The sequence below is a fragment of the Erpetoichthys calabaricus genome, chromosome 18, assembly GCF_900747795.2.
Source record: "Erpetoichthys calabaricus chromosome 18, fErpCal1.3, whole genome shotgun sequence".
In the NCBI taxonomy this organism is placed as follows: Eukaryota; Metazoa; Chordata; class Cladistia; order Polypteriformes; family Polypteridae; genus Erpetoichthys; species Erpetoichthys calabaricus.
This window is the reverse complement of record NC_041411.2, coordinates 17,056,904-17,084,652: the sequence shown is the minus strand read 5'-3', so window position 1 is coordinate 17,084,652 and position 27,749 is coordinate 17,056,904. Positions and strand designations below refer to the sequence as shown.

The window sequence follows — 27,749 nt, the reverse complement described above, 5'->3', positions numbered from 1 at the left end:
AAGTGTGATTCCTACTCTAGTCTCTATCTTTGTGGAGCCTGTCTATCAAAGGGCACATATTCAGACACAGACACACACACACACACACACACACACACACACACACAGTGACTGGGCCAGGATTCCTGGAGCTGTGAAGCTGCAGTACTAACAAATGTGATCTCAAGCCACAACTAGTTTCGAACTCAGCATTGCAAAAGTAACATGATTCCATTTTCATATTCATTGACCGGGGTATATTTTTGACACAGTCGACTCGTTTTGCCCTTCTAGTCAGGCTACGAATTAAAAAATCTCCATGAAACTAAAAGTTGCATTAAGTTATTTTTAACACAGAATCGGCATACAATCAGCATGTCACCCTTGAAATCTTTCTGCCAAAGGAGAGCATTCCAATAGATATTGCTGTACCGACCACCTTAAAAACAGAATCACACCAACCGCAATACTCTTATCCGTTAACATACTAGTTCTCCGACAACAAAAAGCCCGTCAAATGTACTTTCTGAACAAATGCACTGCTCAAATTAATGTGTTTTTTTTCCTGCAGCAAAGAACGGTTATATCAACCTTTCATATACTGTAGTTACTCCCCCACAGAACATAAGATTTCGCGCGCACGGAATTCCGCGCATGCTTACACAGCGCGATGAGCCCACCCATGAGCTGTGGCGAGCACGCGTGCGACGCAATGCTCTATGGGAGATGTAGTCCCAGTCCAGTAAGGTGTTGTGCTTTCTGGCGCCGGCACGGCCGGCCTTGGGAACGCCGTTGCGTTACCGGAGATGTTTGTACACGGAGCAGCAGGCAGGTAAGACGAGTGTCATTTAAGCGGGCGACAAGGGGAAAACAGGTATGAGCAGGAGAGAGGGGTACGTGCACGGTTTGCATGTGTATCCTCCTACGGCAAGCAATAGAGCGCGTTTCAGCATGAGAACAGGACTGCGTCGCACCCTTGGAGACGTCAGTCTGTTGCCTTTATGCCTATCTGTCAGACTGTGGTTCGGTCAGTGACCCTGTTCTCAGTATACATTTGTTTGTCCGAGTGCTTCCCGTCCTTTGGACATTTTCATTTCTCTCACGCCTACCCAATTGCCGGTATTCTCCACCCCCTCTGTCTGTCAGTCTTTGCTATACTGCTGTTCGTTTTCCTTTCTCGTTCCTTCATTTTCATATCCTTCGCTCTTTTTCCAGCTGCTCATCTTTTTTTTTTTTTATCTACACGCGTCCTTTTGCACCATGACAGTTTTTGTATCTCACTTTAATCGCCGACTAGTCTTCCTCTCCGGCCTGCGTGTACCAATGTCCATCTCACACTTCGCCTGTGGTCCCCTGCCGCTCACTTGTCTAAACGTCTTTCTTTCTGTTACTCTCAGCAGTGTGACTCCATCTTTTAATTCAGCCTCATAGTCTCTCACAGTGCATGTGTCACAATTTAATACGTGGACGTGCTGTTGTGTTATGCCGTCTGCATCAGTTGGCAGTCATTGCCTGTATTCCCTGTACAGTATTTAAATACTGATCTGAAAACAATTCAGTCAGTTATTTGCTTTTAACGTTTCTCAATGCTTCTCATTTCTGGTTTGTCTCACCTCTCATATCTGCCCCTTTAATCAATATTACGCTTTAACCAAGCCTTTCTGTCACTCTCTTCGTAAGTTACTCACATTTTTTTCAAACTGTTTTCTGGTCCATCTCTTGCTGTTTCAAATTTCTAGTCTGTATCCGGTTCTCATGTGCTCTCTCTCACATTTCTGTCATAACCACTACCCGTTGTCTCTCTTTGTCAAGTGTACTTTACTGACACTTGCTTGTCATTTGCCCACAATTACAATTACAGATAGGAACACACATATATCAAGGCTTTCTAACTTTTACCCATTTTTCTATCTTGCTTGCTGCCTCACTTTCCAAATGTTTTAACATCTCTGCCCTGGTGTATCTAATGTTGTTGAACCATGCCTTTCTGACAGTTGTATGGTTTATATCTGAAAATTTTAAATAGACTCCTTTCTTTTGTCTCTTCATGTCTGTCAGTTTTTACCTGTTTTCCTGACTGTCAGTATGTTGTGCCTAATTCATGTCTTTCTAATTACTTTTTTAACATATCTCATGAGTTTTTCATTTTTGGGAGGACTTGTCTGCTTTAACCTTTCTACCCATTTTTCACAATGTTGAGTTTGAACCAAATGATTCTGCTGCACAATTGGCAAGTATCTCACAGGTACAAATTGTCTTTATTCCCTATTTTCACTGAATGGTGACATTTGTCTACCTTTTGGTCTTTATGAATCTCTCTGTCATGTATCTTATTGTGTTGCATTGGATACACTCTCAACATTTCCTGATAACAAATTATTTCAATCTTCCTGTCTTTTCATGTTATGCCCATTGGAATTTGCATTTAAGATAATCTTGATTGTCCCTGCTCAGTTTCTCATCTGAGTAGCTGTATCCTTCTTCTGTCACAGGGAGGAGGATAATCTTGTGAACTAACTTGTAATTCATATTAAGTTTGTATATTGATGTCATCTACCCCAATTAAATGACTTTGCTGTTTATAGACAGAAACAGGAATTCACGTAGGTCACCTTGGCTAAAAGTGATAAAGGATTAAACAATGTTATTCAGTAAAGAATTGAAGTAACACATGGTTTAGCTGAAATTCTTGAATAAGTGACCAACCAAAAACACATGGATATAAGTTTTGGATATGTTCTTGTGTACACTGTTGCACAAAGTAAATGTGTTAATTCACATTAATAAATTGGATAAAGAGAGGCAAAATGGATAAAGAGAGGCAAAATCTGACTGTTGTTGGCATACATGCCTAGGGGTAGGAATTTGGGGACTGACAGCAGCTCCTTCACAAAATCTTGAAACAAGAAAAATGTGCTTTGCTATCATGCAGGTTTGTGGTTTTGAAAATCCTGGAGGACAGACATGAACCTGCAGTGGGCTGGCGCCCTGCCTGGGGATTTGTTCCTGTGTTGGCTGGGATTGGCACCAGCAGACCCCCGTGACCCTGTGTTATGATATAGCGGGTTGGAAAATGACTGACTGACTGACTGACAGACATGAACACTCCTACACTCTGAGACATCCCTTAATATTAAATGTATTTAAACACATATATTTTTGACTTAAAGGTGATGATAACCTTGAAGTTTTGCAATTGAGTTTATCTAATTGTGTACCCAAATGAATACTTTCATTATCTGCTCCAGTTGGTGAAAGAAAGCGGGGGAGAAAGCATCAGTGTTTTGTCTTAACTCATTTTTTTTTCCTCCTCTTTAATTTACAGGTCCTGCTTTTAAGCCATGAAAGTGACTCATGGCATCATTAGAAGAAAGGCATCTATGCTGTGCCTGAGCTAGGCAGCTTTCCTTGTTGCCATGGAAAACTGCCTTTTGGATTTCTGCTGCCTGCCTACCTTTTCCAGCACACCCAGCATCAGTTGTTGTCCATCTCTATGAATGCTGACAGTACATTTGCACTGAAGGTGCTGAAGACACCCAACAGCAAAGCATAAGACTTAAGTGCCCTGCAGATGCCAAGATGGAATGGTCATTAGATAGTTTAAGAGACCTGGTAGCAGGTGGCATACATGCAGTCCGGGACTGTGAAGCCAGTGCTCTAGCTACTGTGGCCTGTTTGATGCTGCTTTTTATCTGGTACTGCTATCGTGTAGGTCAAGAGCAACCAACAGCTTCTCCCCGAAGCTATAGGGCAGTTGTGGGGGCCTCCATGGCATCAATTCTTCAGAGGCCACATAATAATGTGGAGGGCTCCCAGAATGGTTATGCGTACTGCCAGTCCCTGGAATGTTTTCGATGCACATCACACGGTGAAGGACTTAACCAGAGATTATACCTCAACCTTCAGGATTACGCCAAACGATACACTTGGTCTGGCATGGGCCGGGTATACAAAGGAGTGAGGGAGCAGGGTCGCTATCTTGCAAACCGTCCATCCATCCAGAAGCCAGAAGTATTCTTTCTGCCGGATCTGCCCACTGCTCCCTACTTCTCACGAGAGGCTCAGAAACATGACGTTGAGCTGCTGGAACGAAGTTTTGCCACACTGCTTGCAGAATTTGAGGCAATCTATCAAGCCTTCTCCAACTGCAGCCTACCACCACAGGGTTGGAAAGCCAACAACACGCCACATGGTGATTGGTACACATTCTATCTGGTGAATCAGGGTGTTTCTGTTCCCATGAACTGCCGACGTTGCCCAAGAACATACCGTATCCTTGGTTCTCTGCGCACTTTCATTGGGAACAATGTATTTGGAAATGCCTGTTTCTCTGTGCTGACCCCTGGAACACTCATTACTGAACACTATGGGCCTACCAATGTACGCATCCGCTGTCACTTGGGTAAGAATAATTAATCTGAACATAAAATAGTCTTGTGCATCTAGTTAACCATACAGCTTAATCTTTCATAGTTTGTTTTCTGCCTGAACACTTTGGTTGTACTGTTTAAAGGTTTTTACTGTCACCATAAAGTAAAAGTATGATATTTGTGTGAGATCAGCCAGGTTAAAAATTAGCTTTTTCATACAAAAAAGAAAATAACATTTGCACCAAAAGTAGTAACTCTAGGATGCATTTTCCATTCATCCATTTGAGGAGTCTGCATTTCAAGGTGATAAGATAACAATGACAAACAACCAAATACAATGGGAACACTTACATTAATAATGAGGATCCTGTGTCAGATATATCTGTGGTCTAATGTTGCCACTTTCTGTATTCAGGAAATGTTTGGTTCATTCACTGTCTTTTCCCATTGTATGTGGACTAACTTTCATGCATTTACATGAATAAGTAGTCAAAAAATGGCTATTTCATGTGTAGTCAAAAAAATATACTTCTTGTGTTTTTTTGGCCTGACACATATACGGCTTGACGTCCAGTTCATTCCTTATAAGTTAGCCTGTTACGGATGATGCTGTGATTAGGGCTTGTATAAATGTTAATTACATAATTTGGACACTATCTGACAAAAGTCAGATCTTGGCATAATCACAAATAAAAAAGCTAGGTTGGGATGTGAGTAAATTATTCAGAAACAATCTGATATTTGTATTTAATTTTGGCATTTTATCACACATCCAGAAATAAACCGTTTCTTTGCAAAATACATTGTGCTAAAAAGGTTATTTAAACCAGCCAATATTCTGCACATCACTTGTGTTAGCACCACTTTAAAGTAAGCTTATAGATGTGGTACGGTACAGTTTGCCTCTGGCAATTTGAAGGCTTTATGTATTTTCTTTCTTAGCCTATCCACCTTAATATAAGGATAAGTGTCTATGTGTCCTTCTGGTTGCTATGTCTCTGCAAAACATTAGCACTGCTTTTACGAATCCTGTGCCAAATGGTATGTAACAGAGACACAGCAACTAGATGGACACACTGTATTGCAAATGTTAATGCTGATGTTTACGTTGCTTACGTATATATCAACCTGTCTTAGATGGGCAGCACAGCCAGTAATCATTAATACAAATGCCTTCTGTTTCACCTAGCAAGGAAGATGCCGTCTGGTATTATATTTGGAGGGCTGAAAGTCTTACTATTTGTCCAGACACTTCCCCAACCACAATGATAATACTACACAAAAACTTGTTTTGAAGTACTTCGTCTTGCCTATTAATGAGTAGTTTGAATGGGCTTTATTCAAGTGTAATGTTTTAAAAGCACTAACATATATACCTTTGGGTGAAGGCATGCAATAATATGTACCCCAAAAAAGTAATTTTTCAGGCCACACATAGACTGTTGTCATCCTTTTAATATTCACCTTTTTAGTGGCATATCAAAATGAACTAATGTATTTTAAAAGGCTAGCTGATAATCAGTATACTTTAAACTGCTGGGTGATGTTACTCATCATTTGATTAAGTGACTGGTTACAAAAAGTGCACAATGTAGTAACTTGTTGTGGTTTAATTAAATGTGGTTTCTCTCTGTCTCCGCTGGCAGGCCTCAGGATCCCTGCTGGCTGTGAGCTAGTAGTTGGGGGTGAACCACAGTGCTGGGCAGAAGGCAGCTGCCTACTTTTCGATGATTCTTTTCTGCACACAGCTTTTCATGAAGGTGAGTAGTTTGCACGGGTGTCTGAATAACAGACACAAACACAGCCCTGTTTTGTCTTGGCAATCTTAAAACAGCAATAAAATGTTGTAGATGGCCAGCCTTATTGCCTGTTAAAAATTTTCAGGTTATTTTTTATTTATGTATGATTCCTACCAATTTCTCTCGGTTTAATTTACATTGTATTGCATGACCTTTTCCAAAAGACTTGTTCACTAGGTTATCCTTAAACACTTACCTGACTGTGTTTCCTTTAGGAAGTGCAGAGGACGGCCCTCGAGTGGTCTTCATGGTGGACCTGTGGCATCCAAATGTTGCAGCAGCTGAGAGACAGGCCTTGGACTACATTTTTAGCCCTGGGCGGTGATTTCCGGAAGCTGGATGGTGCTAGTTGGCTGGGGTAGCTTTTCTTCGTCTATGAAAGCTTAAGACTTCCATATTTTTGGCTGTAAAGAAGCGCTTATGTCGCTCTTTCTGGCTCTGTTACTATCCTGAAGGGAGACTGACTCTCTTAGGGTCTTGTAGTTGTGTATTGTGACCACTGGACAGCAGAGTGAGAGTTTGTGAATTGTATATCATTGACTCCAGAAACCTTGAGCTATGGCCCAGGTTACTCAATTTGGTATGGATGCTCTCCTCCATGAATCGTTGTGGTGGTCTCCTGCTTTCTGCACATGGCAACTGGCATCCTTCGCTTTATACCAAGCTCAGATCTGGCACAGCACAATCCTTTCTATAGCACACTTGTGTTTTGTATTGTTTATGTACAGCTGGCCTGTCTGGCCTTACTTCAGGGGTTAAGTGAAGCACAGGATTGATGGGCTTATTTGAATGAAGGCCCTTTTTTGAATTTTCTCTTCAGCACACAAAAACAAATCTGAATAAGTTTACTCTGCAGGCATTGGCCAGGCTGTTGTGGAAAAGTTGGTGCAATCATTTGGAAAAGTAGACATTAAAATGTGTAGATTAGCATATAGAATCGGCAGCAGATTGGGCACTTAAGGCATGTTCAGTTCTTGGGTGTAATAAATTACGACTGGACCAAACCAGGTTCATCTCTCAGTAAAGGGAACTAGCAGCTTGTGCTGCAATTTTCTTTTTCAGTTACACAGTTGCTTAAAATGTTTACAGAAATTTCAGCGACGCTTTGTGCACTCCACTTGAACAGAAAACAGCTGTGATAATTTTTTTGGCAGATGCATTATTTGTTTCTGCTGAAAGTCTTTCAGCTTTAGATTTATCGTAAAAGAGATTCAGGCTGAATGCATACTGCAAGTGACACCTACACACAGTCTTATCATTTCTGCAATGTGACATCTTAGCTGATTAAAGTGACATTGTGTTTGGAATCATTATGTTACAGTATTGATCAGATCCCATGATAATGTGTCTCTTTTATGTGGAAAACTGTTATAAGTTTCAGACACGAAACCTAGGGTTTGATGTGTTAAAAGAGTTTGTGTTTAGGCACAATGTCAGCATTTTAAGTGAGGATATTTAGAGACATTTTTAGAGGGTTTGTCAGACCATTTTTGCATTTTAAGCTATTCCAGGTTATGTGCTTTAATACATATGATGAGCAATGATTGCAAAGTAACTTTATTCCAAATCCGTATTTTAAATGCAGTGTTACTATGCTGTACAACTGAGTGATGGAGCTACAAGTTTTGCGCTGGAGCTTCTGGGAGGACTAAACTAAATTCTGTGGAGTTTTACAGTGGTTGTCTTTTTGCTTTTTAAAGTGTCTTGATTCCCTTACACATTAGTATGTCCTTTGACTTTTATCCATTACCCATCAGTAGTCTTTCAACATGTACTCATGGGCAGAGTATCATTTTAACCAACCATTTTTTGGCTGTTAGTTTTTAACATTGCTGCCAACCTGCATCTACTGTATTGCTTAAATCTTGGAGATACCCATAATTTTCCCACATTTTTCATTATTTATAAAGATCTCACATAGTGAGTCATACTTATTTTTTGCTGTGGGGGTTGCCTACATTATACACCTGCAGTTGCAAGCCGATGTAGTACTGCTTTACTTAACAGCTTTGTGTTGCTGGCTGAAGACAATCAAACAAAGATGTATTTAGTTTTCCTTTTTAACTCCTTTCTCTTCAAGAGCTTATTAGATCCTGTCTATCTAATAACAACTAGTTTGCTTTATGAAAGGCACCAATGCTAGTAATGCCCAGGGAAGATTTATAATTTCAAATGTACTGTAAAAACATTTACAGTTATTAAGTAAGCATACTGTTCTTAACACATTTGGCCATAAAAATATGAATACTTTATAACGATGAAATACCACATTTGATAGCAACACTATTTTTAAATAACATTTCTTTAGTAATGCTGCATTCATGTGCTTTAAGAAACATTAATATGAATTTTGAACAGTGAGAATTATTTAATTTCTATTCTAAGTAGAAAATTAATTTTGGTAGCTAAAGTTGGTCATTTAAAATATTTTAGCTTTTGATGTCGGGACCAGCTCCACCTCTAACAATGTCATAGCATATTGATCACAAATATGTTATTATCCTGCTGTTTTCTGTGAATATTACCACTGAAATTGAAAATATGTAAAGTGAAAAGTCTAATCCGATTCTAAATATGAATGCATATGAAAGCATGCTGCTTCTTCTTTTGAGATGCTGAATAGTAATCAAAGCCTTTTAATATCTACTTGAATGCAGCAAATTCTGTAAATAAAATACAATCATTTTGACTTGAGATGCTATAAACTGTTCAAATGCGATTTGAATCATGTAAAAAAGCATTTTGGATACCTCCCATAACACATTTTATACCAGTTTTATTTATTGTCATACTTGCTACATCTAATTTGTCATTATTTAACCCATGAGGGCATTTTGCCTGTCTTGCTATTCCAATCATTTCTTTAAGCACAAAACATCTTTCAAAGCTCAATCTCTCCTATAGGATACCTAGTCTGAATACTTTCATCCTATACAAATGTAGCAGGTCAAAAAATGCAGCACTGTCATGATATCATTCTACACAAGCATGTTGTTGTATCTAATAATCTTTGCATAGGAAAAGGACACCTTTTATTTAAGTATGTGTGCACATGCCCATTTTGGATCATAATTCTCTAATACCGTATAGAACTATGAAAAACATTCAATGAGAAATATGTTTGTTTTTGTTCATTGGGAATTGATGTTGGAGTGAAGGGGAAAAACAAAATGCTGTTGCATTAATAGGCTTATCTGTTTTTGGAAAAAAATGCTTTCTTGCAGCTACTTACCTTCCAGAAGCTCCAGCTGATGCTTGACACCAGAACACAAATGTCATTTCAGTCCATACGTGGCTTGTTGTTATTGTATTACTAGTTGAAAAGGTTAAGATTTTTATACCTGACAAAGTTTTTGCAAGCGGTCAGACATGAAATGTCACAAGACAGTCTTGCTGCTTCTCTGCTAGTCTGTCCAGTGAATGTTGTGTCTTTTCTGTGTCTTTATGGCAAGAAACTGGCTTACTTTTTCTGGGGGTATGTTGATATTCAAGATGTCCTCATGGTAGCATTCTGTTTTCCCCATGTTTTGTCACGTATTAAATAAAGCAGTAGTGTCTCACCAAAAGACTCTGGCCATAACTTTTGTATAATTTTAGTAAAAGGTGTCCTTCAAAGACAGTTTCATATCTCAGAAGCTACAGTAGTTGTTTCAATTACTATACTTTGACAGTATATAGCAATGGAACATCTTTTCTTTTATAGTTATTCTTTTGTGGAGAAAGAGAGAGAGGTTTGAGGTAAAATGGACAAATGGGTATATGTTCAATACTTTTCAACCAAAGCTTGTTAGATCTGCTATAGAGAAATCAGCTATTAACATATAGGGCAGCCATTGGACATACAATGTTTCATCTGTTTACTTATTATTTTCCTGCTTTGCAGCAGGCAGCCCCCTTACCAGACTGGCATAACAGCTCATGAGATAGATACTGAACATCCATGAACGGGATCTAAGGGATCCTTTCATCTACAGACACAACCTTTATGGGTTATCTTCCCTTCAGATGCCCCAGGGAGAACCAGCAGGTACGTTCTGAGTTATGTTTATTGGATTTTAAAAGCAGCAGCCTCTTAGACATGAAAAGGAAAGCTCTGCCTTGACAGCCAACAATCTCCTGCTTTAGAGTTACCACACTACAGTATACCCATCTTCCAACATTATAAAGAGAACTGCATTGCTAGTTAGCATGATACAGCTGTAAGGCGTTCAAGTTGAACCACTATTCTGAGTAGGTGATTTGAAGTAGCCTTTTTAGGCACCCATTGAGAGCTGCTGTATGTTGTCTGGTTTCTTTACTATTTTCTGAAAACACTGTGTGGCTCACAGAGAAAAGTATTAAATGGAGTAAGACCCTTCCCTACAATTTACAATACAGTACCTAGAATAAAATTATGATAGAGATCAGCTTTCCTAAGCTAGCTGAAATCCTTTAGTGATGAAACACACAGTTCCTATTGCTGCCTTGAAGTGTGCTGAAAATAGTCAAATGCCATTTTTGTTGTGTACTGCAGTTTGTCCAGTCATTGATACAGCATATTATGCTACTTGTCCATTTTTCATTTTAAAATGAACAGGTCATCGTGTGGAATGAAAGACTGGGTATCTTGTCTTACTCCAACCCTCCACTAATACTGTGCTTGTGTATGTTTTCTTTGCATTTTCATTAAATTGCTTTTCATTTAACTAGTCTGCATCTACATGAGAAAAAATTGTGATGGAAGAATTACTTTTAACTCAATATTTCATCAACCTTGTGCCATATACATAAATTTCATGTGTGTGATTTGAACGTCGTGTTTTCAATGGGTGGCCTTTAGACATACTGTTAAAGTGTACACCTGAAATACACTTAGATTTCCTCTTGAGTTATCTGTACAAATTGCATCTCTTTGTATAATGCTAACTCTGGAAAACTCACTTTAACCTCAGTTATTTGAAAATTTGTGACTGCTGTGTGCACATAATGGAGATAAGTTAACTGCACCATTGAATTGTCTGCACTTCCTGTCATGTTATTTACATTGACATATTCATAATCATGTTGGCATTTTGGGAAGTACTTGTAATAGCTTTTCACACCTGACACAGACAATTGTCTAGGCACCTGCAAATCTCAGCTTTGAATTTCAAAACTTAAGAACACTTTTATTTAATGTAAAAAATGTAAGCATCCATTCATCTATTTTTAAACCTGACTAATCCTGGAAAGGCTCATGCGGGCTTGAGCTTGGAAGGCAGCTCTGATATAATGCAGGAAACATCTACTACAGTATACTCTCACACATTCAGGACAAAACAGCTGTCACATAATCTTAACATGCACATGTTTGGCACCTAGGAGAAAACCCCATACAGACACAGGGAGAATATACATATTCCACACCATCTTTATCCTGACTAGGATTAGAACTCAAGACCACTATATCTATGTGGAAGCAATGCTAACCAATTCAGTACCAAGTCTGTAATTATTTTGTGTAGGGAAAGGAAAAAAAATATATAAAAATCATCAATTATAACTAACTAAGTTTGTTTCTTGCATATTACACAGTATTATATCTTTTCATACTCAGTATTTGAAAACTACAGGCATGTCAGTGCCCGAATGACCTTCTTAAATAATACCACCATAAATTATTTAAAAGTTGTTATATAACCAATGTAATTAAATTAACTTCATTCACTTAAACAATAGAATTTAGGTCAGTTCCTTTGAGGAAAGAGCCACAACAAGACATTTTTCACTTTTAATGCAGTGGTTGCTGATTTTTGTTCCAGCTGAGCTTTTAATCAGAGGCCAACTCTACTTTCTCATAAAAATTCTGTTATTTGGCTTCTTCTCATACAACCTGCATGATCCTGTTTTAAGGAAATATACTGATTTTGCAAGTGTCAGTTAATCAGACACATTTATATTATGTCTCTTTAGCGTTCTTATTAAGTAGACAATTCAGTTATTTCTGATAAATACTATAGATCCGTGATAGACAACCAATTTCCATATACAGATACTAGTGCATATGACACAGCATTCGGTTTATCAGCAACTAATGTATCGTGAACCTATTTGTATACTTTAAGTGAACCAATTTTCTTTAGAATGTACTTTGATACTACTTTATAATTTATAATCCTTTGCTGTTTTCTTAACCCAATCTGCCTTTCAAACAATTTTGGTTTTACTTGATGCCTACAGGTACACTGTAGTAATAGACTTCTTGTACTCAAATTTTGATGTCTATTGCTTGCCTACTTGGTATATTCTAATCAATCAAGGTGTATGGATTTTTTTTTATTTTGTAATCCACATTAGACAGTGGCATCTACTAAATAAACTATTACAATGCTGTAGCTGTATTTCAAAATAACTAAGGAGGCTATCTCATATGAAGCAGTTGTTGAAAATACATTTTTGTACCTAGGTTGCAATCCAGTATGTATGATATCATATATATGTAGGAACATATGTGGGAAATTAGGAAGAAATATGAACTAAGTATTTTGAATCTATGGACCTGCAAATAGGGTGATGAGACTTATTTAAGCAAGCCGTTAAATAAAAAGGAGCAGGTGTGTCACATTGAAGTATATAACTTGCATGATATCCTGTAACGTTGAAGACTGATTTTGCTGAAATTTACACTAGAATTTCTTACCAAGGATCAGACGTTCCTAGCCTCAGGCATGTGTTTACAAACTTATAATAAATGAATCCATCTGGTCTGTCTCAGGTAATAATGTGATAACCTAGTCTAGTGCCATCATGTGCTACAAGCTCTGAGCAGGATACAAACATGTATAGCAATTGAGTGAATGATTAAAAACTTGTACTTTGTGCTGTTTGATTCTTCCATTATGTTTCTGTGAAACATAAAAAAGTAAATCTGTACACTTTTTATTGCCATTGGAACTACTGTAAAATAAGCAAGCAAACACTGGCAATTTAAAGGATATACAGTACTACATATTAAGTACCACTTGTTCAGGTTAGATGCAAATTAGGCTACAACTCAAGCTCAAGTTTTTAGATATGGGTGTTTTTATCACAATAATTTACCACAGAACCAAATATGAGGTAAAGGTGCCTTTGAAGTCTCAACTATAAACTCTTACCAAATAGCATTTAATAGGCAGTTTAAATACAATTCAAAACCACTTACATCCCCCCCACCCCCAGCCAAATGTAAGTTTACCTTCCCCTCCTTAATATAAAAATCTTTATCAAGCTGAAACCAATTAAGAAGACAGTAATAAATAAAACCTACAGATGGCTTTACCACCAATGTCTTTGTTCCCATAGACTGGGCAAAAGAATGCAAAGATGAATTAACAGTTTCTACCATACAGTGTATTTAGTACTATATAAGGCCCAGCTTTTTTTTCTCCTTTGATTGCAGTAATGGGTTCGGTTTAGAGGTTGTGTGCCTTAATATACAGACAACACTTCAAAAACAATACAAACTCCTGCTTACAATCCCAGTGAGTTGAATAACCGTAACATCATTCATCTCTCATTCAAAAATATATCAGTTACAAAACTACTGTACAACTTTTTCCGTGTTGTACAATATTGTTCAACTAAACATCTGTACTATGTATGCACAGTGTTAACACTGCTTATAACTGTTATTCATTTTTATTCAATTTAAAGCCAACTAAATTTACCTTGATCAGTGGCAATCAGAATCCTAGCATAGCATGGAGCATACATTGTACATCAAGTCAAACTATAAAACACACATGAATACTCGGTACTATTCTTTTAGAAAAAATAATTTTAAAGTATATTTTATAACTAAAAGAACCTTTAATAGCAAATATATACCCCTTCGATCTTTATATAGATTTTATTTGGCAAACTTGCTACAAAGTGGAAGAATAGACCTTTCTGAGCAAACTGGAATGAGGAAACTCACTTAAGATCAGTCTCTCCATTTTCTCACAATTGTCATTAGGGACTGTTTCTCAAATGGATATTTTTGTCCCTAGTCTCTAAGGTATTCAACATTGAACACTCTGCAGAGCCATTTTTAATATAAAAGGACTACTAAAACTGAAGAGTGATGCGTTTGTTGACAATTGTATATTTGTTGTGAAAAGCTTTTTCCATGTTCACCAAAAATAGGCTTGTGTCAAAGCTTACTTTATTTGTGAAGAAACAAAATCAAGCTGAATAAGCTACTACAAAATGGCAACAAAAAATGTACTGAGTCTTGAATAGTAAATGTCTTCCACTGTGTTTTCCTGTTCAGATGGATTTATTCCACTGCCTTCCATGTCCCATTAGAAAATCACTGAGAGAAGCAGGTGTCTTTATGTCTCACTGCAAGACTTTTCCTGCTTTATTTCCTTTATAATAGATTAACACCATGTTTTAGCAACTTCTGTTTAGCTTTACCGGGGAGAGAGAAAGCACTGTCTTGAGGATTAGGGATGCCAGAATTCTTCTGGGGTGCCATCAACTGTTGAAAGAAAGTCTCTTGTGTGGCGTTTTGAATGCCATAGACAGCAGTTGAGGCATTTCTATGACGAGAAACCAAAGACAAAAATGTTAATGTTAAAAAAAAAAAAAAGGCAATGTTTGGAGGGAATCCTTAGTGGCACAAAGACAATATCACAAGAGTTCCTACCTCACAATAGTCTCATGCAGGGATGTGTTACATGTGAAATCACTGTGGAGCAGAGCAGCTGCCCGCACAAAAGTATGCTGTAGGCGTGTTGCACCAGCCAGGGACAAATTTGCTGTAAGACAATAGAAATAAATTTAAATTAGCATTTCTTGGATACAATGAGTATATTTTGAAACCACAAGTATTGGACAAATCATAAACAAGATCATTTAATATGCTCATCTCTTATCACATGCAACTTATTTATACAGTCAAAAAACACAATTTTGTAAAGTATTTAAACCAATGGTGAAAACATTTGGTGGCCTCTGAGCTGAAAAGCATTTCCTTCTTTAGTGGAGGCAAAAGAAGGTTTAATGACTTATTCAGTGTTTTATTTTACCCAGAGAGTGGTTTCTAAATCAGAAGCTTATTTTGTAATTCACAAGGCACAAATCAGTGTTACTTACTGGTGAGTGTGTCCTGAATGCAGTCATAGTGAGCAAATGTGTAGCTACCCTTTGCATGAGGCTGCTCCCCTGAAGTCATCTCCCGCAGGTGCACCTCCAGTCCATTCAGAGAAGCAAGGCTGCTGTGGTACTGGAGAAATAACTTTAAATAAGCCGAGCTCTTGCAGGCACTTTCAGATTATTAAAACAGCCAAGGGCCTCAGGACAGAGAACAGCTTGTACAAAGAGCATTCTTTCATGTGTCAAAATCTCTACTGGCTGAAAGAGTACAACCCCAAAAAGGACGAGGGCTGTGGCCAAAAGAAGTACAGAATATATGACAAAAATTGACACATGGGATTGAATAGACAGATTTAGATTTAATAAAGTAGCCATATAACATATCTAGGAATAAGCATTTGCGTCAAATGATAGCCATATATAGATATTAAACATAAAAGAACCACAAGCCACCTGGTCGTGTGAATGCCCTGGTAAGGTTAACCACTGAAATATCCCAAAATGTGAGGACACCTATAGTTTAAAATTAATCAAAGAAGTTAAGGAAGTTCAGAATTCTTACCACTTTTTCCATGGCTTCTCTATCTTCTATGAACTCACACCTGACCAGCAGGCATAAGGTTAGTTCCTTCACACAATGCAGATAAAGCCGCATCTCTACTAAGTTGTCATGGGAATCATAACTCTCCCCTTCAGCTGTAGTCCAAATGCATCCTGTGCTGTCCTGTTCCTCTTCTCTGTACTCGCCGTCCTCTTCTGCTATTAAGTTTTTGGAAACTAATATGATGTTGTCTACTCTGGTTTCTGCACTGCAATTAGGCTGCTTCTCAACAAGCTCCAATACATTGGCAACAGTGGGTCCTGTGTCCCCCAAATCCAGAAGCTTACTGTCTGCTTTGCATGACTCTGTTTCTTGGGAATGCTCCTTTGCCCCTGAGTGCTTATTGCAGACCTTCTCTGGCAGCTCATCTTCCATTATGTCACTCTCAGTCAGCTTCTTCTCCTCCAGATCACCTGCATGCATTTTCATGATTGTATCAAGAGTACTGTCATTGTCTTTGGAATCATGAAAGTGATTTGGATTGATGGACTGTTTTTGATAATCCCATCCAGGTTTCACTGTCACCTGTGGGCCCTTAAGGAATGTATTATTTTCCATATTCTCTGTGCTCACATCACAAATTTCTTTGGGACTGTCAAACTTCCTTCCTTCTGATTCACTGGCCCTATCTGTCTCCAGTCCAAGAGAAGGTGGCCAAGTTGATTCTTCATCATCTTGGGTGGGCATAATGTGGTCAACAGACATGCCAGCTTTAAATTCATTGCTTTTATGGGGTGTACTGGGACTGGAGCTGGAAAAGGTCAGGTAGTCCATTTCAGTGGAAGACTCTACCTGCTCCAAGAAAGTAAGACCAGCAGAGGATGCCACCAAGTTACTTTCAAAAAGACTTTGAGCTCTTGGTAGTTGATCACCTTGCCTGATGGAATCATCTGAGGCAGCAGTGTCAGATAATGTTCTGGAAAGACGTAATCTCCCCATTCCAGATCTTTGAAGTAAAGAAGGTGACGTCCTGAAAGTAAAAAAGTATTAACACAAAATCATTCTGTTTTGTGGGACTAGTTATTGCCCCCTACCACCTAAATATTTTAAATTTTAGGTTGCCCTTTATAGTTTCCAAATATTTGATTTGTGGATTCATTATTTTTATAGTTTCCAAGAAACATTTTTTAACAAAGACATACCATTTCTGACTTGCTTGTGAGACCTGCTACTTATGGAAACAGATGTTCCAGATGCAAAATGACACAATTTGGATAAGTAATGCAGGTATGCTTCCTCCTGTCTGCTGCACTTCAACTTATATGTCTAATTCATAAAGAAAGAAGTTCAAAAAAGATGGCTAAAGGTCCACTTGGTGCACATATCAACACTTCTGAGGGTCACTTCGCTTTTGAAAAGCGCAGTAGATAATACAACATTCAAAATGGAGTTGAATACATTGCAAAAATGACTTGTACTATATAAAGATATTTTGTGCAAGTCTGCTTTATAGCTAACACCTCCTTTGTGGTAGGCCATAATTATTTGTAAAACAAAATTCACTTAAAAATACAAAACTGAAAAATTAGCTTTGAAAAAGTTTTACCTGGTTTAGCCCTTGGACATTTATTATTTGGAAGATGCCGTTTTTCCAAAATTTACATCCTCAAAGTCATTCATGGAATGTTGTAACCAGTTTTTCACATATTGTACTGTAGGTATAATATTTGCCTTTCCTCCTTGCAAAAAGCATTTTAGTTGTGCAGGTTATTTGAGAAGGCATGGTTTATAACAACCTTAGGTTTCTACAGCAGATTTTCAATGGAATGTGAGGAATTTGACTGGACAAGTCAAGTATTATCTTTGTATTTTTAACCCATTCAAAAGTAGCTTTTGGCTTTGTTTTGGTAGTCGTCCTTTCGAAATATGAATTATAATATGTCACAACTTTAGATATTTTGTAGATGGTATTTCTCCAGTATTTCTTTATTTTTTTGCTTCAACCATTTCAATTTTTGTCTTTGCCACAAAATTTGTTATATGTTCTTTTAGGGACTACTGTGTGCTTTTTTGCCAATTTATATGCTTTTCTGAAATATAGCATCTTCCTTGTTTTTCTACTATACATCCCAGATGGTGGAGCACATGAACCACTTGTTGACAAACTCAATTCCTCCATTCTCATCTGTGGCACACTGAAAATTCTTAGTTGTTTTTAGCCCCTTTATAACTTCTCTAACCAATTTTATTTTTGCGTAATTGTTGACTTTTGGGTAATGATCTGTGTTAAAACGTCTGGGCAGGTGTATATCCATTTTTTGGTAAATGATTGAATATTCTTTGGAACTTTTTCTCTGTAATTTGAACTGTGTCATCATATCTATTCCTCAGTTCGTGAGGAAGTGCTGTTGTCATCATACTGCTTTGTAATCTCACAGAGACAGATGTTTTTAGACTTGCATGGTAAATTCAGCTTAAATGCTCAAGGTGGGTTCAAATTAACAGATTGTTCAAATTAAATGGCCATACGTTTGACTGTGCGGTTTAATAATCATACATGCTAAGGCTAAGTACTTTACAAAGTGGAATTTTTGAGTTTTATATTTTTATTCACTTTTTTAGAAAAAGTGATTATAGTCCATCAGAACATAAAGCATGTTTTGTTAACCATACAATATTATATGTAATGTATTGTAACACAACACTCTGTGGCAGCAGTCTGGGAGATCAAGGGTGAATACTTTCCATATACAAAAACCTTGACATGAGGAAATTTGAAATTTAAATCGGATTGCATTAAGGATACAATAAACTTCATGCCAATACATAAATCCATTTATTTTCACACCTACTTAATCCATTCATAGTGTCTCAGGGATCCAGAGCCTGTGCTGGCAGCATTATTTGTAAAGCAACCACAGGGCCTATTACTGTACCATGCAAGAACAAAATGACTGCTCCAACATAAAATATCCAATTTCAGGGTTCAGTTTCAGAAAAACCAAAGGAGTGATTTTGCTATTAGCTGAACTACTTGGAAACAATATAGCAGGCTCACACAATAGGCCATTTGATGTAGGTGTGGACACAGTAACAGTGTAGTGTTGTTGCTCTGGACATGATGAAATCAAGATATCACTTGCTATGCTCTGAAAAGTGTGGAAGCAGACTGATAGGGTCTACTGCTTCTATTGTTTGCCCATGATCTGTGAAGAAGAGTCTACTGCTAATCTAATTATAGGACTAAGCAAACATACTCTCCAGGAAGGATGAGGAACACTAATACACCTATTCCTACAAACAGGAAGCATAACAAACTAATATTTACAGGTGCGTAATTCTTGCCAGATACACATTACTTTCTCCAATGCAATTATTAGCCTTGCATATGAGAAAAAAAGACTGCAAGAGCAACAGACAGAGATTAAAACATTGATAGACCTATGCTAACTGTAGATTACTGTATGCTTTAAATCAATTTAGTCTATCATGGGCCTTCTGAAAAACAATGCATGTACAGTTTGGTGTGAGTAAACACATACCTAATGTTCACTGTCTTAAAAAGAATATGCAGAGGCTACTGCAATAAAATTCATGAACACACAAGTATATTACAAAATCAAGTACATTTCGTGAAGCTGTGGAGACAAATTACTTCTCTGCTCCACCAATGAGTGTTGCAAGTGAATATTTATTAGATTCTGTTCATCGGGTTTATTTTGGTGTCGTGAGAAGCAAACTAAGTAATAGTCACCTCCAGGACAGTTAGTCAACTCTTAAGAACATGCTCACCATTATAAGAAAAACAGATGAGGAACTAATTTTCTAGGTGCATACACAATATATAGTGGTCAAACACTACAGATAGAAACTGTGTAATTTAGAAAACATTTGTTTACATAAATTAAACAACACAGTGAATTACTAAATTTCAGGGGAAATCTTAAAATTATTTGAATTACAAAAATATTCTTTAATTCATGTTGCATGATGTACTATAACATATAATGTATACCAACTGTACTGTTTTTATCTCTATATTAATACATTAGATCATATAAAATGTGCATATCAATCCTCCACTTAACGAGTGACAAACACTGTACCAATCTAATATCTAATGTTCACAGCTCTACTGCAGTCATTTGTGTACCTGTTCCAGTGGTTTACAGGGTGTTGCTCAAGCTCTATAGTTTCTATTGAAGTTAGGAATACAGGTAGTGTACTGACACCCACAAACTCGGATTCTTCTGTTCGTACGTCATCCTCGGTGACCTGGGAGTAAAACATAATATGAAATAATAATTAGACTAAGCAGTGAACTTCTGCAATTCTTAGCCATTCTCAAACTTTTATGAAGCAATCATGTTTTGAATGTATTTTAAATTTATGAAGGTCCTTTTGTCCTTGTACCCACCTTTTATATATGATTTGTTACATGCTTACTTTAAAAACTATTTTTTTTGTATGCAATACTCAATATCATACTTTTCATTTATAGACTATCCATGTCCATGTAGTAAACAGTTTTCTCATCATTATAACTCCTTTGTTCTGATTCAGTTCTCAAGAATAATTAAAAACATTGCATTTTACTGTTAGTTCCAAGTTCAAGTTTCAACTTGTAGACCAAGCAGTATCCAGCAAGCACATTAGCAGCCCAATCAATTAACTTTTTCTTTATATAGTAAATTTCATACTGTACAGCACCAACAAGTTATCTACTAAACAATTAAATGATTCAAAACATTTGAAATTGTACTGACCCAATCAACTATCAAACTAGTTCACTTACTGTAAGAGTTCTAGATATTCATCTAGCCCGACACTAACTGTACTGTACAGTAGTACTAGTACTGTACTTTAAATTTTGTTTTCTATTGCTTTGTAGCTTTGTACATGCTAATCACTAAAACTTATTTTATAAATATTTTTTTTATAAGTCATAGATAGGATCTTGTCAACCTACTGGCTGGCAGCAAGTCAGTATAAAACAGAAAAAAGAAAACAAAAATGCAAAGCTTATTAACCTAACTTCAGAGACAGGCTAATTATAACAAACATTATCTTGTATTACCTTGCTGCAATTTGCAGTGCTTGGAACCAGGATCCTGGCTGCGATGTCTGGGGGAAGTTGCGAGCTGACAACCCTGAGGAAAGCAACTGCGATGAAGGTCCAATGTTGGGAGCAGCATGCTGGATGTGGACAAAGTTTAACCAAGATAGAGACCAATTTACAGTGACCACATCCTGTTTGAAAAAGATGACTTGCTGAAAGTCATATTGGCAAAGCTGGAAGTAGCACTGGGGGTTACAGGTTCCAAATTCTCTACTCAACAGACCCCACTGTTGCCATCAAAGTATACAAAGAGGTGGTATAGTTTGGCTCAGTGATGCACAGATACTTAGTTAGTGCCATAGGGGGAAAAATTCATGTTCTTTTTGTACAGTCCTCAAAGATATGTGGGCTAGTAAAATTTAATATCACACTAAGAATGCAGTTTTGAGAAGACTTTACTTTGTAAATAAAAACAGAGAAAGAGGAAAGGGGAGGATGAATAGTTAAAGATATACTTACCGTCCCTTGTACAATATACACCCAGCTGTTACTAGAGGACACCGCTGACAGGCTTGCAGAATTAGGGCAGCTTTAAGGAGCAGAAGTGGTTCCACCTGCAACAGATGAGAAAGAAAGTTGACTCTGAGCAAATGGCATAGCCTTCAATGCATCCTGATTCCTATACAAGGACGTTAGCCTCTTGCAAAGGGGCCATCATTGCTTGTCTGACCATTTTGAAGACTGGCAACTAATTCCTCTCTTAGCTGAATGTTATCCCTTCATTCAGAGACATTTATTTAGCACCTTGTTTCGATCCACAGTTCGAAGGGCACCAAACACATGCTGGAGATCATTGGTATTACTCTGAATGTGTTCCACATAGCGCTCCCAGCTGCTTGAGAGCTCCTCTGGTGAACTGACCTGCAAGGTTGAGGCAAAGGAGAAAAAAAAGTTCTTCCTTAAGAAACATTCCTAAAACATTGTTTCCTGTTCATAGCCCAGTTAAGCTATCAATGTTTCCCTCATTATAGTGTTATACTCTGATACGTCGCCTTCCTGTGCTATTGTCTTTCAGCAGTTCAGTGGAGTTTGATGACAGACATCCTACGGATAACCTAGTTAGCTTAAGGCTAAACTCATGCACCAGAAGAAACTTAGGCCTCTGACCAATACAAAAGTTTAAAAATATATATATACATATAATATATATATATATATATATATATATATATTGAACAGAAAACCTTATATGCCTGGCTTAACAACACACAGGGCTGGCAAAAAGCCCTCCCTACCTGGTAGGTCCTCTGCAAGGTGCCATGATAAAAGCGGAACAGTCCCATCAGCTGCTTCAGGAAACGAGTACAGCTGATGTCAGGAAGCTCGACTGCACACCCCAGCACCTGGAGGGTTATAAAGAAAGTAGAAAACCGTGTGCTTTACAGACATCTCCATTTTAAAATCCTGAGAAAACGGAAGATGAAGTCACAGCCACATCAAACCTTCTCCAATATAACAGTAAAATTTGAAATTTCTCCATTTTTTTCTTTCATGAATACAGTTAGAGCCTCAACGCCTCAAATGCTAAAGCAACCCTTACAAATTGCAGAAGGGAATCATACACAAATGTTGTCAAACAGATTAAATAACAATATGAGAAAGCAGAATACCTTGACTCATTCCGCACCCCGACTCCTTAAGAGAGGAGGGCAAAATGAGTTGATCAAGAAGAAAAATTAAAGGGTCATTGTAAGATAGAACCAGAAGGTTCCACAAGGACTAAACAACATTTTCAGTTTCACTTCTTTTATTTCAGAGGGCTTAAAAGTAAAACTTGCAGAATTTGGGATTAGGACATGATTGAGCCCCACCATCTCCAATATCTTCAGAGGAAACAGAAACATTTTACTTAAGATATCAAATTGTTTTATGTTAGATCTTACCTGTTGTGAAAAACAGTATAACAATTTTACAATTAACCGTTCCACTGTAATTCTCATATAAATGAATACATGAGAAAGAAATTCTTCAGATTGGTGCATTGGCAAAAAACAAAAAGATTCCTGCTCTACCTATGAGATAAGTAAGACACTCACCCACAAGAAGGTTCCATCAAGTTGAATAGCAAATTTCATCTTGCGCAATTTGATGAGCCGAGGTGGAGAGCCAGACAAGTCAGAGACACACTGGATGACGCCAGCAATTTGGCTACATAGCACCTCCTGATAATCAAGAAGTGTCTGCAAGAGAGACAGGGTATATTTTAATTTGTAAGGTTTGCTCCAAAAAATAACACCACCAATCTTTCTTTGTAATACCACCCACTCTTTCCACGCATAAAATATCTGTCTCACTCTGGGTTTCTTATCCCACTCATTTTCTATCACTGCACTTATCAAGACATGCAAATTTTACTTTCATTTTCATTGTTGTTGATTATTTTTTTTCTCCTGCTTTATAATTTTGTCTTACAAGGGCTTTAAAAGCTACAGGTTTAGGAAATGATTGAATTGCAGCAATGTATGTACGTAGCGGTCTGCTATGATACGACTTAGGATTCCCTTGCTCTAGTGGGCTCTGCACTGCACATACTTCAAAGATAACACACACTTCACTGCACTTTATTTTAGTGGCCTGCTCCTGGAAAAGTTTAAATTCACACCCATCTGCTTCTTCATGTCTTTAAGTTTTCACTATACTACCTTAGAAGGCTGGCGTCCTTCAACATCTGCAATAAGATGCTGCAGATGTTCTATCAGACAGTTGTGGCGAGCGCCCTCTTCTACGCAGTGGTGTGCTGGGGAGGCAGCATTAAGAGGAAAGACGCCTCACGTCTGGACAAACTGGTGAGGAAGGCAAGCTCTATTGTTGGCATGGAGCTGGACAGTTTAACATCTGTGGCAGAGCGAAGGGCGCTCAGCAGGCTCCTATCAATTATGGAGAATCCACTGCATCCACTTAATAGTATCATCTCCAGACAGAAGAGCAGCTTCAGCGACAGACTGCTGTCACTGTCCTGCTCCACTGACAGATTGAGGAGATCGTTTCTCCCCCAAACTATGCGACTCTTTAATTCCACCCAGAGGGGTAAACGTTAACATTCAACATTATACAAAGTTATTGTCTGTTTTTCTGTTTTTTCACCTGCATTGTTATCATTCTTTAATTTAATATTATTTATTGTATCAGTATGCTGCTGCTGAAGAATGTGAATTTCCCATTGGGATTAATAAAGTATCTATCTATCTATCTCTATCTATCTCTATCTACTGCTCCTGTACAAGTTTAGCCCACTTCTTGCCAGTTCCACAGGAATTCCTATTACAATACATGGATGATACCATCTCTGCAAACAACAGCAATGCAAGGTACCAAGACCAAACAGATATGTATTCTTTAGGATACATATGTCTCCACAGTGAAGCTCTGAATGAATTAACCCTACAAGAGACCAGCATCCAATTTAGGATGGTTCTGTGGTTTGCACCCAGTGCACTACACCACATTAGACTTGGGTCCTTATGACCATATAATGGAGTAAGCTAGTTTATAAAATGAATGAGGGGGTACAGTAGGTTTTAGGAGCAAGCCAGTCACAGTCTGTGAAGAGTTTTCCCCTGTATCTATGTAGGTACTCCTTTTTCATTAAATGTACAGAAGACTGACATTAATTGCCAAGCTGCAAGACTGTATACAGTATGTGGGAGTGTGTATGTATGTATGCATTCATGAGTGTGCCTTGCAGTTGGTTGGCAAGTTATCTAAGGTTGATCCCTGCCTTGCAAACACTTTTGTGATGATAGTTTCCAGTTTCTCTTTTATTAACAGTAAAAATGTTTAAAAAAAATCAATAGAATTTTTTTTTTACTGAGTAAAATATCAAAAGTCATTTATCTTTAAATTTTATTGGGTCAAATTTTAACACTTCTAAAGAATTCACTTTTAAAATGATGTCATTTGTAGCTGGTAGCATTTTCAATAGCTGTATTAACCATTGTCAAGCAGTATCAACATCCCTGTCTACTCTTTCAGCTGGCCTGGCCTCTTCTATAAATCCCACTCCTGCTTAGTGTAGAAAAGTGACTTCTTTACCATGAATAGTGACTCCTCTAGAATTGTCATCATGAAGTAGTACTGTACTCCACACTGTTTGTACAACTATATACCATGTCCTTGTTAGATACCTACCTGTGGTGGGTAGAAATAGCAAATTCCAGCTCTGGTGAGATCTCCTTCACCTTTAACCTTTGATCCATCATACAGGAAAAAAAAATTGCACCTGGAAAAGGGATCTCTGAGTTACCACACTGGATTTCGGATATGCATGGAAAGAGGAATGTAAAACAGGAAGGCATTGTAACTATAGCTATTGTCCTCAAAACACAACTCAGACAAGGATTGAAACTAGCATCTACCAGCTCAGCATAGCAGCTCATCAGTAGTCATGTAGTGAGACTTACCACTTTAAATCTGGGGAAGGCTGGGCAGCCATTGATGAAGGCAGATTGAGGATCAGCACCCCTTCCCTGCCCTATAAACCACACAGGACAAGTGAGGAGTAGGACTGGCCCCTCACCCAGCCCCACCCTGCTACTGATGCTCCTTTGATACGTTCACTCCTCCTCTTCCTCTACTCTCCTTTACAATCAGTCATGAAGCCAACATTCCAGCTGCACTCCTCAATATCATGTGTGAAGAGTCAAGTCAGCTTCTGATTGTTTGTCACTAAAAAAAAAAAAAGAACATATGGACAAGAAATCTGCATTAGCTTACTAGCAGAGTCTGTTCAAGTCAGACATATATGATGAAAATTAAGAGAAGTCAAGATACACTTGTCAGCAAGTATCTCTCATTTAGGCCACATCTGCAGGCGTCAAAGTCTCCCTTCTATGCCGATTACAATTTCTGATTTCCCAAAAGTTCAGTGCCTCTGCAGTAGTTGTTGAACCCCGGTGTCTATCTGCTACATGCACCGTATGCCTGACACAAAGCATCATAAAACACAATACAGTCGACCCTTGATATACGACCGGCTTGACATGCGAACAACTTGATTTACGACCAAAATTTTTATTTTGATTTACGACCAACATCTTGCGTTACGACCTGAATGCGGCCACGTGTATCCGCTTGCGCGATTGTAAACAAACAGAAACATTCCTATTAATGCGGCACTCATTCAATAAAATGTCAGGTTTGTAAACTCTCTTGGGACCTCCCCCAACTAGAAGACATGCCAAAGTCCAAACTCCGTATGGAAGACTGTTTATCTGTATCTGTTAACAGCCGGCTTAAAGCTGTGCTGAGTCTCTCAGCCAAAGCAAACAGAAAAGATATCGATGGGTGATATGCATGTGATATCCCTGCCCGGCAATGGACAAGCAAGCTTCCACAGTCGCGGCAATCGCACTTCAGCACGCACTTCAGCATGTCGTTCCTATTGGGGGGGGGGGGGGGGGGGGGGGGGGGGGGTCGTCTCAGAACAGTTCAGAAACAGTTCCTTGTATCATCGCAAGGAAATGCTGAGAAAAATTCTTGTCAGAATAACTTGTAGGCAGGAGGAGATTAAAATTAACGCAAAAGAAGCTATTGAAATGATTGCAAATGCCTGAGCGCAAGTTAAAGAAAGCCTTTAAAAAGCCTTCAGTTTCATTATCATCCTCCTCCCTTCCTGCAGCCCAAAGATGTCAAATTAAATGGTGAGTACAGTATGAAATTGTTGTTTCTGGTAGGCTAGGCACTTTTTATTACTTTTTGGTTAGTACATTAGAAAAATTATTGGTGTTTTGGTAAATTATGCACATTATACAACCCTTTTTTTATTATGAAAAGGTTAAGTAAGTGTTGCAGTGGGAGGTTCGGAACGCATTATGGGTATTTCCATTATTTCTTATGGGAAAAATAGTCTTGACTTACAACCAACTTGAGTTACAATCAGCCCTCGCGAACGAATTGAGTTCGTAAGTCAAGGGTCCACTGTACTTTCTTGCAAGACTGTAACCTCCACTCACACATCTCATCTAGTACAGGTCTGTCATCTCCACAGTACAAGTTTTGACTTAAACCTCCATCCATCCATTATCCAACCCGCTATATCCTAACACAGGGTCACGGGGGTCTGCTGGAGCCAATCCCAGCCAACACATTATATAAACAAGTCGCACACAGTTGAATTCTTACAAAATGTGCACTTTTTCTTTCAATTTTCACAAAACCACACCCCCACTCAATTAACTGTAGTCCGCAAAACAAGTGATCCTAACAGCAAAGAAATCATAATTTCCCAGGAAATTCTTTTAAAAACTTGTTGGCAGTAACTACTGGAATTGGATCTGACGTCCCCGATTGCTATTGAAGTTTCTGTAAGCCGATGGCTAACATTTTGGAAACTGGGGACATGAAAGAACTGCGATCCATCTATAACTTAAAACTTTAGATGTGTAGTCTTTAAACCCTAATTTTAAATTAACCAAGCTGGTGCACGTCTTTCATATTTACTGTGACAACTGAACAGACAATAGAAGAGCGGGGGTCTGAAAGTGGAAACCTTTTATCGTCGAGGGGTGTATATTTGTATACAGTTGCGTCCTGGTGTTCGTTTCCACGTAATAGTCCTTTACATTCTTGCTTACCTTCGAATCTCGGTTCGCGACTGCACATAAGTGTTACTTCACCCGAAAAGTTCACTGCATGGCAGCCTAACGTTGGCCTCTGGTGACGCTCTGCGAAGCTCGTCTTACTCGACGAACCAGGATTTAATTTTGCAGCACAACACGCAACCCAACTCACCTTGCGTCTTGCTTGTTTGATTTGTCTTACTCCCACACAGATTTTCTCCTTTCCATGGAACACCGCCGATCACAAGAATGTAGTCATGAGGAAGTGCTGCAGCTACGGCGGCGCGTGAGGGACATAACCCG

The 27,749-nt window shown here is 38.2% G+C and overlaps 2 protein-coding genes across 5 annotated transcripts; one reads left to right on the top strand and one right to left on the bottom strand.

Moving 5' to 3' along the window:
* The first annotated feature begins 691 nt into the window (after positions 1-691).
* asphd2 (aspartate beta-hydroxylase domain containing 2) lies at positions 692-21,944 on the top strand. Of its 3 annotated transcripts, XM_051921312.1 has the most exons (5): positions 692-811; positions 3,305-4,381; positions 5,996-6,109; positions 6,364-6,506; positions 21,905-21,944. In XM_051921312.1, the coding sequence occupies exons 2-4, from the start codon at positions 3,559-3,561 to the stop codon at positions 6,471-6,473; spliced, it is 1,047 nt and encodes a 348-aa protein (XP_051777272.1). In that variant the 5' UTR covers positions 692-811; positions 3,305-3,558; the 3' UTR covers positions 6,474-6,506; positions 21,905-21,944. The 3 variants fall into 3 exon arrangements, with proteins under 3 accessions (XP_051777272.1, XP_028680182.1, XP_028680183.1); XM_028824349.2 differs by lacking the exon at positions 21,905-21,944 and having other exon boundaries at positions 6,364-10,833; XM_028824350.2 differs by lacking the exons at positions 692-811; positions 21,905-21,944 and adding an exon at positions 835-1,006 and having other exon boundaries at positions 6,364-10,833.
* On the bottom strand, positions 13,688-27,749 carry hps4 (HPS4 biogenesis of lysosomal organelles complex 3 subunit 2). Of its 2 annotated transcripts, XM_028824098.2 has the most exons (13): positions 27,619-27,749; positions 25,290-25,554; positions 25,018-25,108; positions 22,926-23,069; positions 22,125-22,232; positions 21,634-21,750; positions 21,349-21,443; positions 20,848-20,920; positions 19,924-20,045; positions 15,792-16,800; positions 15,230-15,359; positions 14,781-14,892; positions 13,688-14,673 (listed from the first exon to the last, which is right to left on the bottom strand). In XM_028824098.2, the coding sequence occupies exons 2-13, from the start codon at positions 25,319-25,321 to the stop codon at positions 14,502-14,504; spliced, it is 2,205 nt and encodes a 734-aa protein (XP_028679931.1). In that variant the 5' UTR covers positions 25,322-25,554; positions 27,619-27,749; the 3' UTR covers positions 13,688-14,501. The 2 variants fall into 2 exon arrangements, with proteins under 2 accessions (XP_028679931.1, XP_051777269.1); XM_051921309.1 differs by lacking the exon at positions 25,290-25,554 and having other exon boundaries at positions 27,619-27,710.

Bases quoted from the DNA above. Each gene is read 5' to 3' on its own strand.
- asphd2 (XM_051921312.1), top strand. From the start codon at position 3,559: ATGGAATGGTCATTAGATAGTTTAAGAGACCTGGTAGCAGGTGGCATA. The intron at 4,382-5,995 runs GTAAGAATAATT...CTCCGCTGGCAG, and splicing joins ACGCATCCGCTGTCACTTGG to GCCTCAGGATCCCTGCTGGC. The intron at 6,110-6,363 runs GTGAGTAGTTTG...TGTTTCCTTTAG, and splicing joins GCACACAGCTTTTCATGAAG to GAAGTGCAGAGGACGGCCCT.
- hps4 (XM_028824098.2), bottom strand. From the start codon at position 25,321: ATGGCTGCCCAGCCTTCCCCAGATTTAAAGTG. The intron at 20,921-21,348 runs GTAAGTATATCT...TGCTTTCCTCAG, and splicing joins TGTATATTGTACAAGGGACG to GGTTGTCAGCTCGCAACTTC. The intron at 14,674-14,780 runs GTAGGAACTCTT...TTCTCGTCATAG, and splicing joins CTGCATGAGACTATTGTGAG to AAATGCCTCAACTGCTGTCT.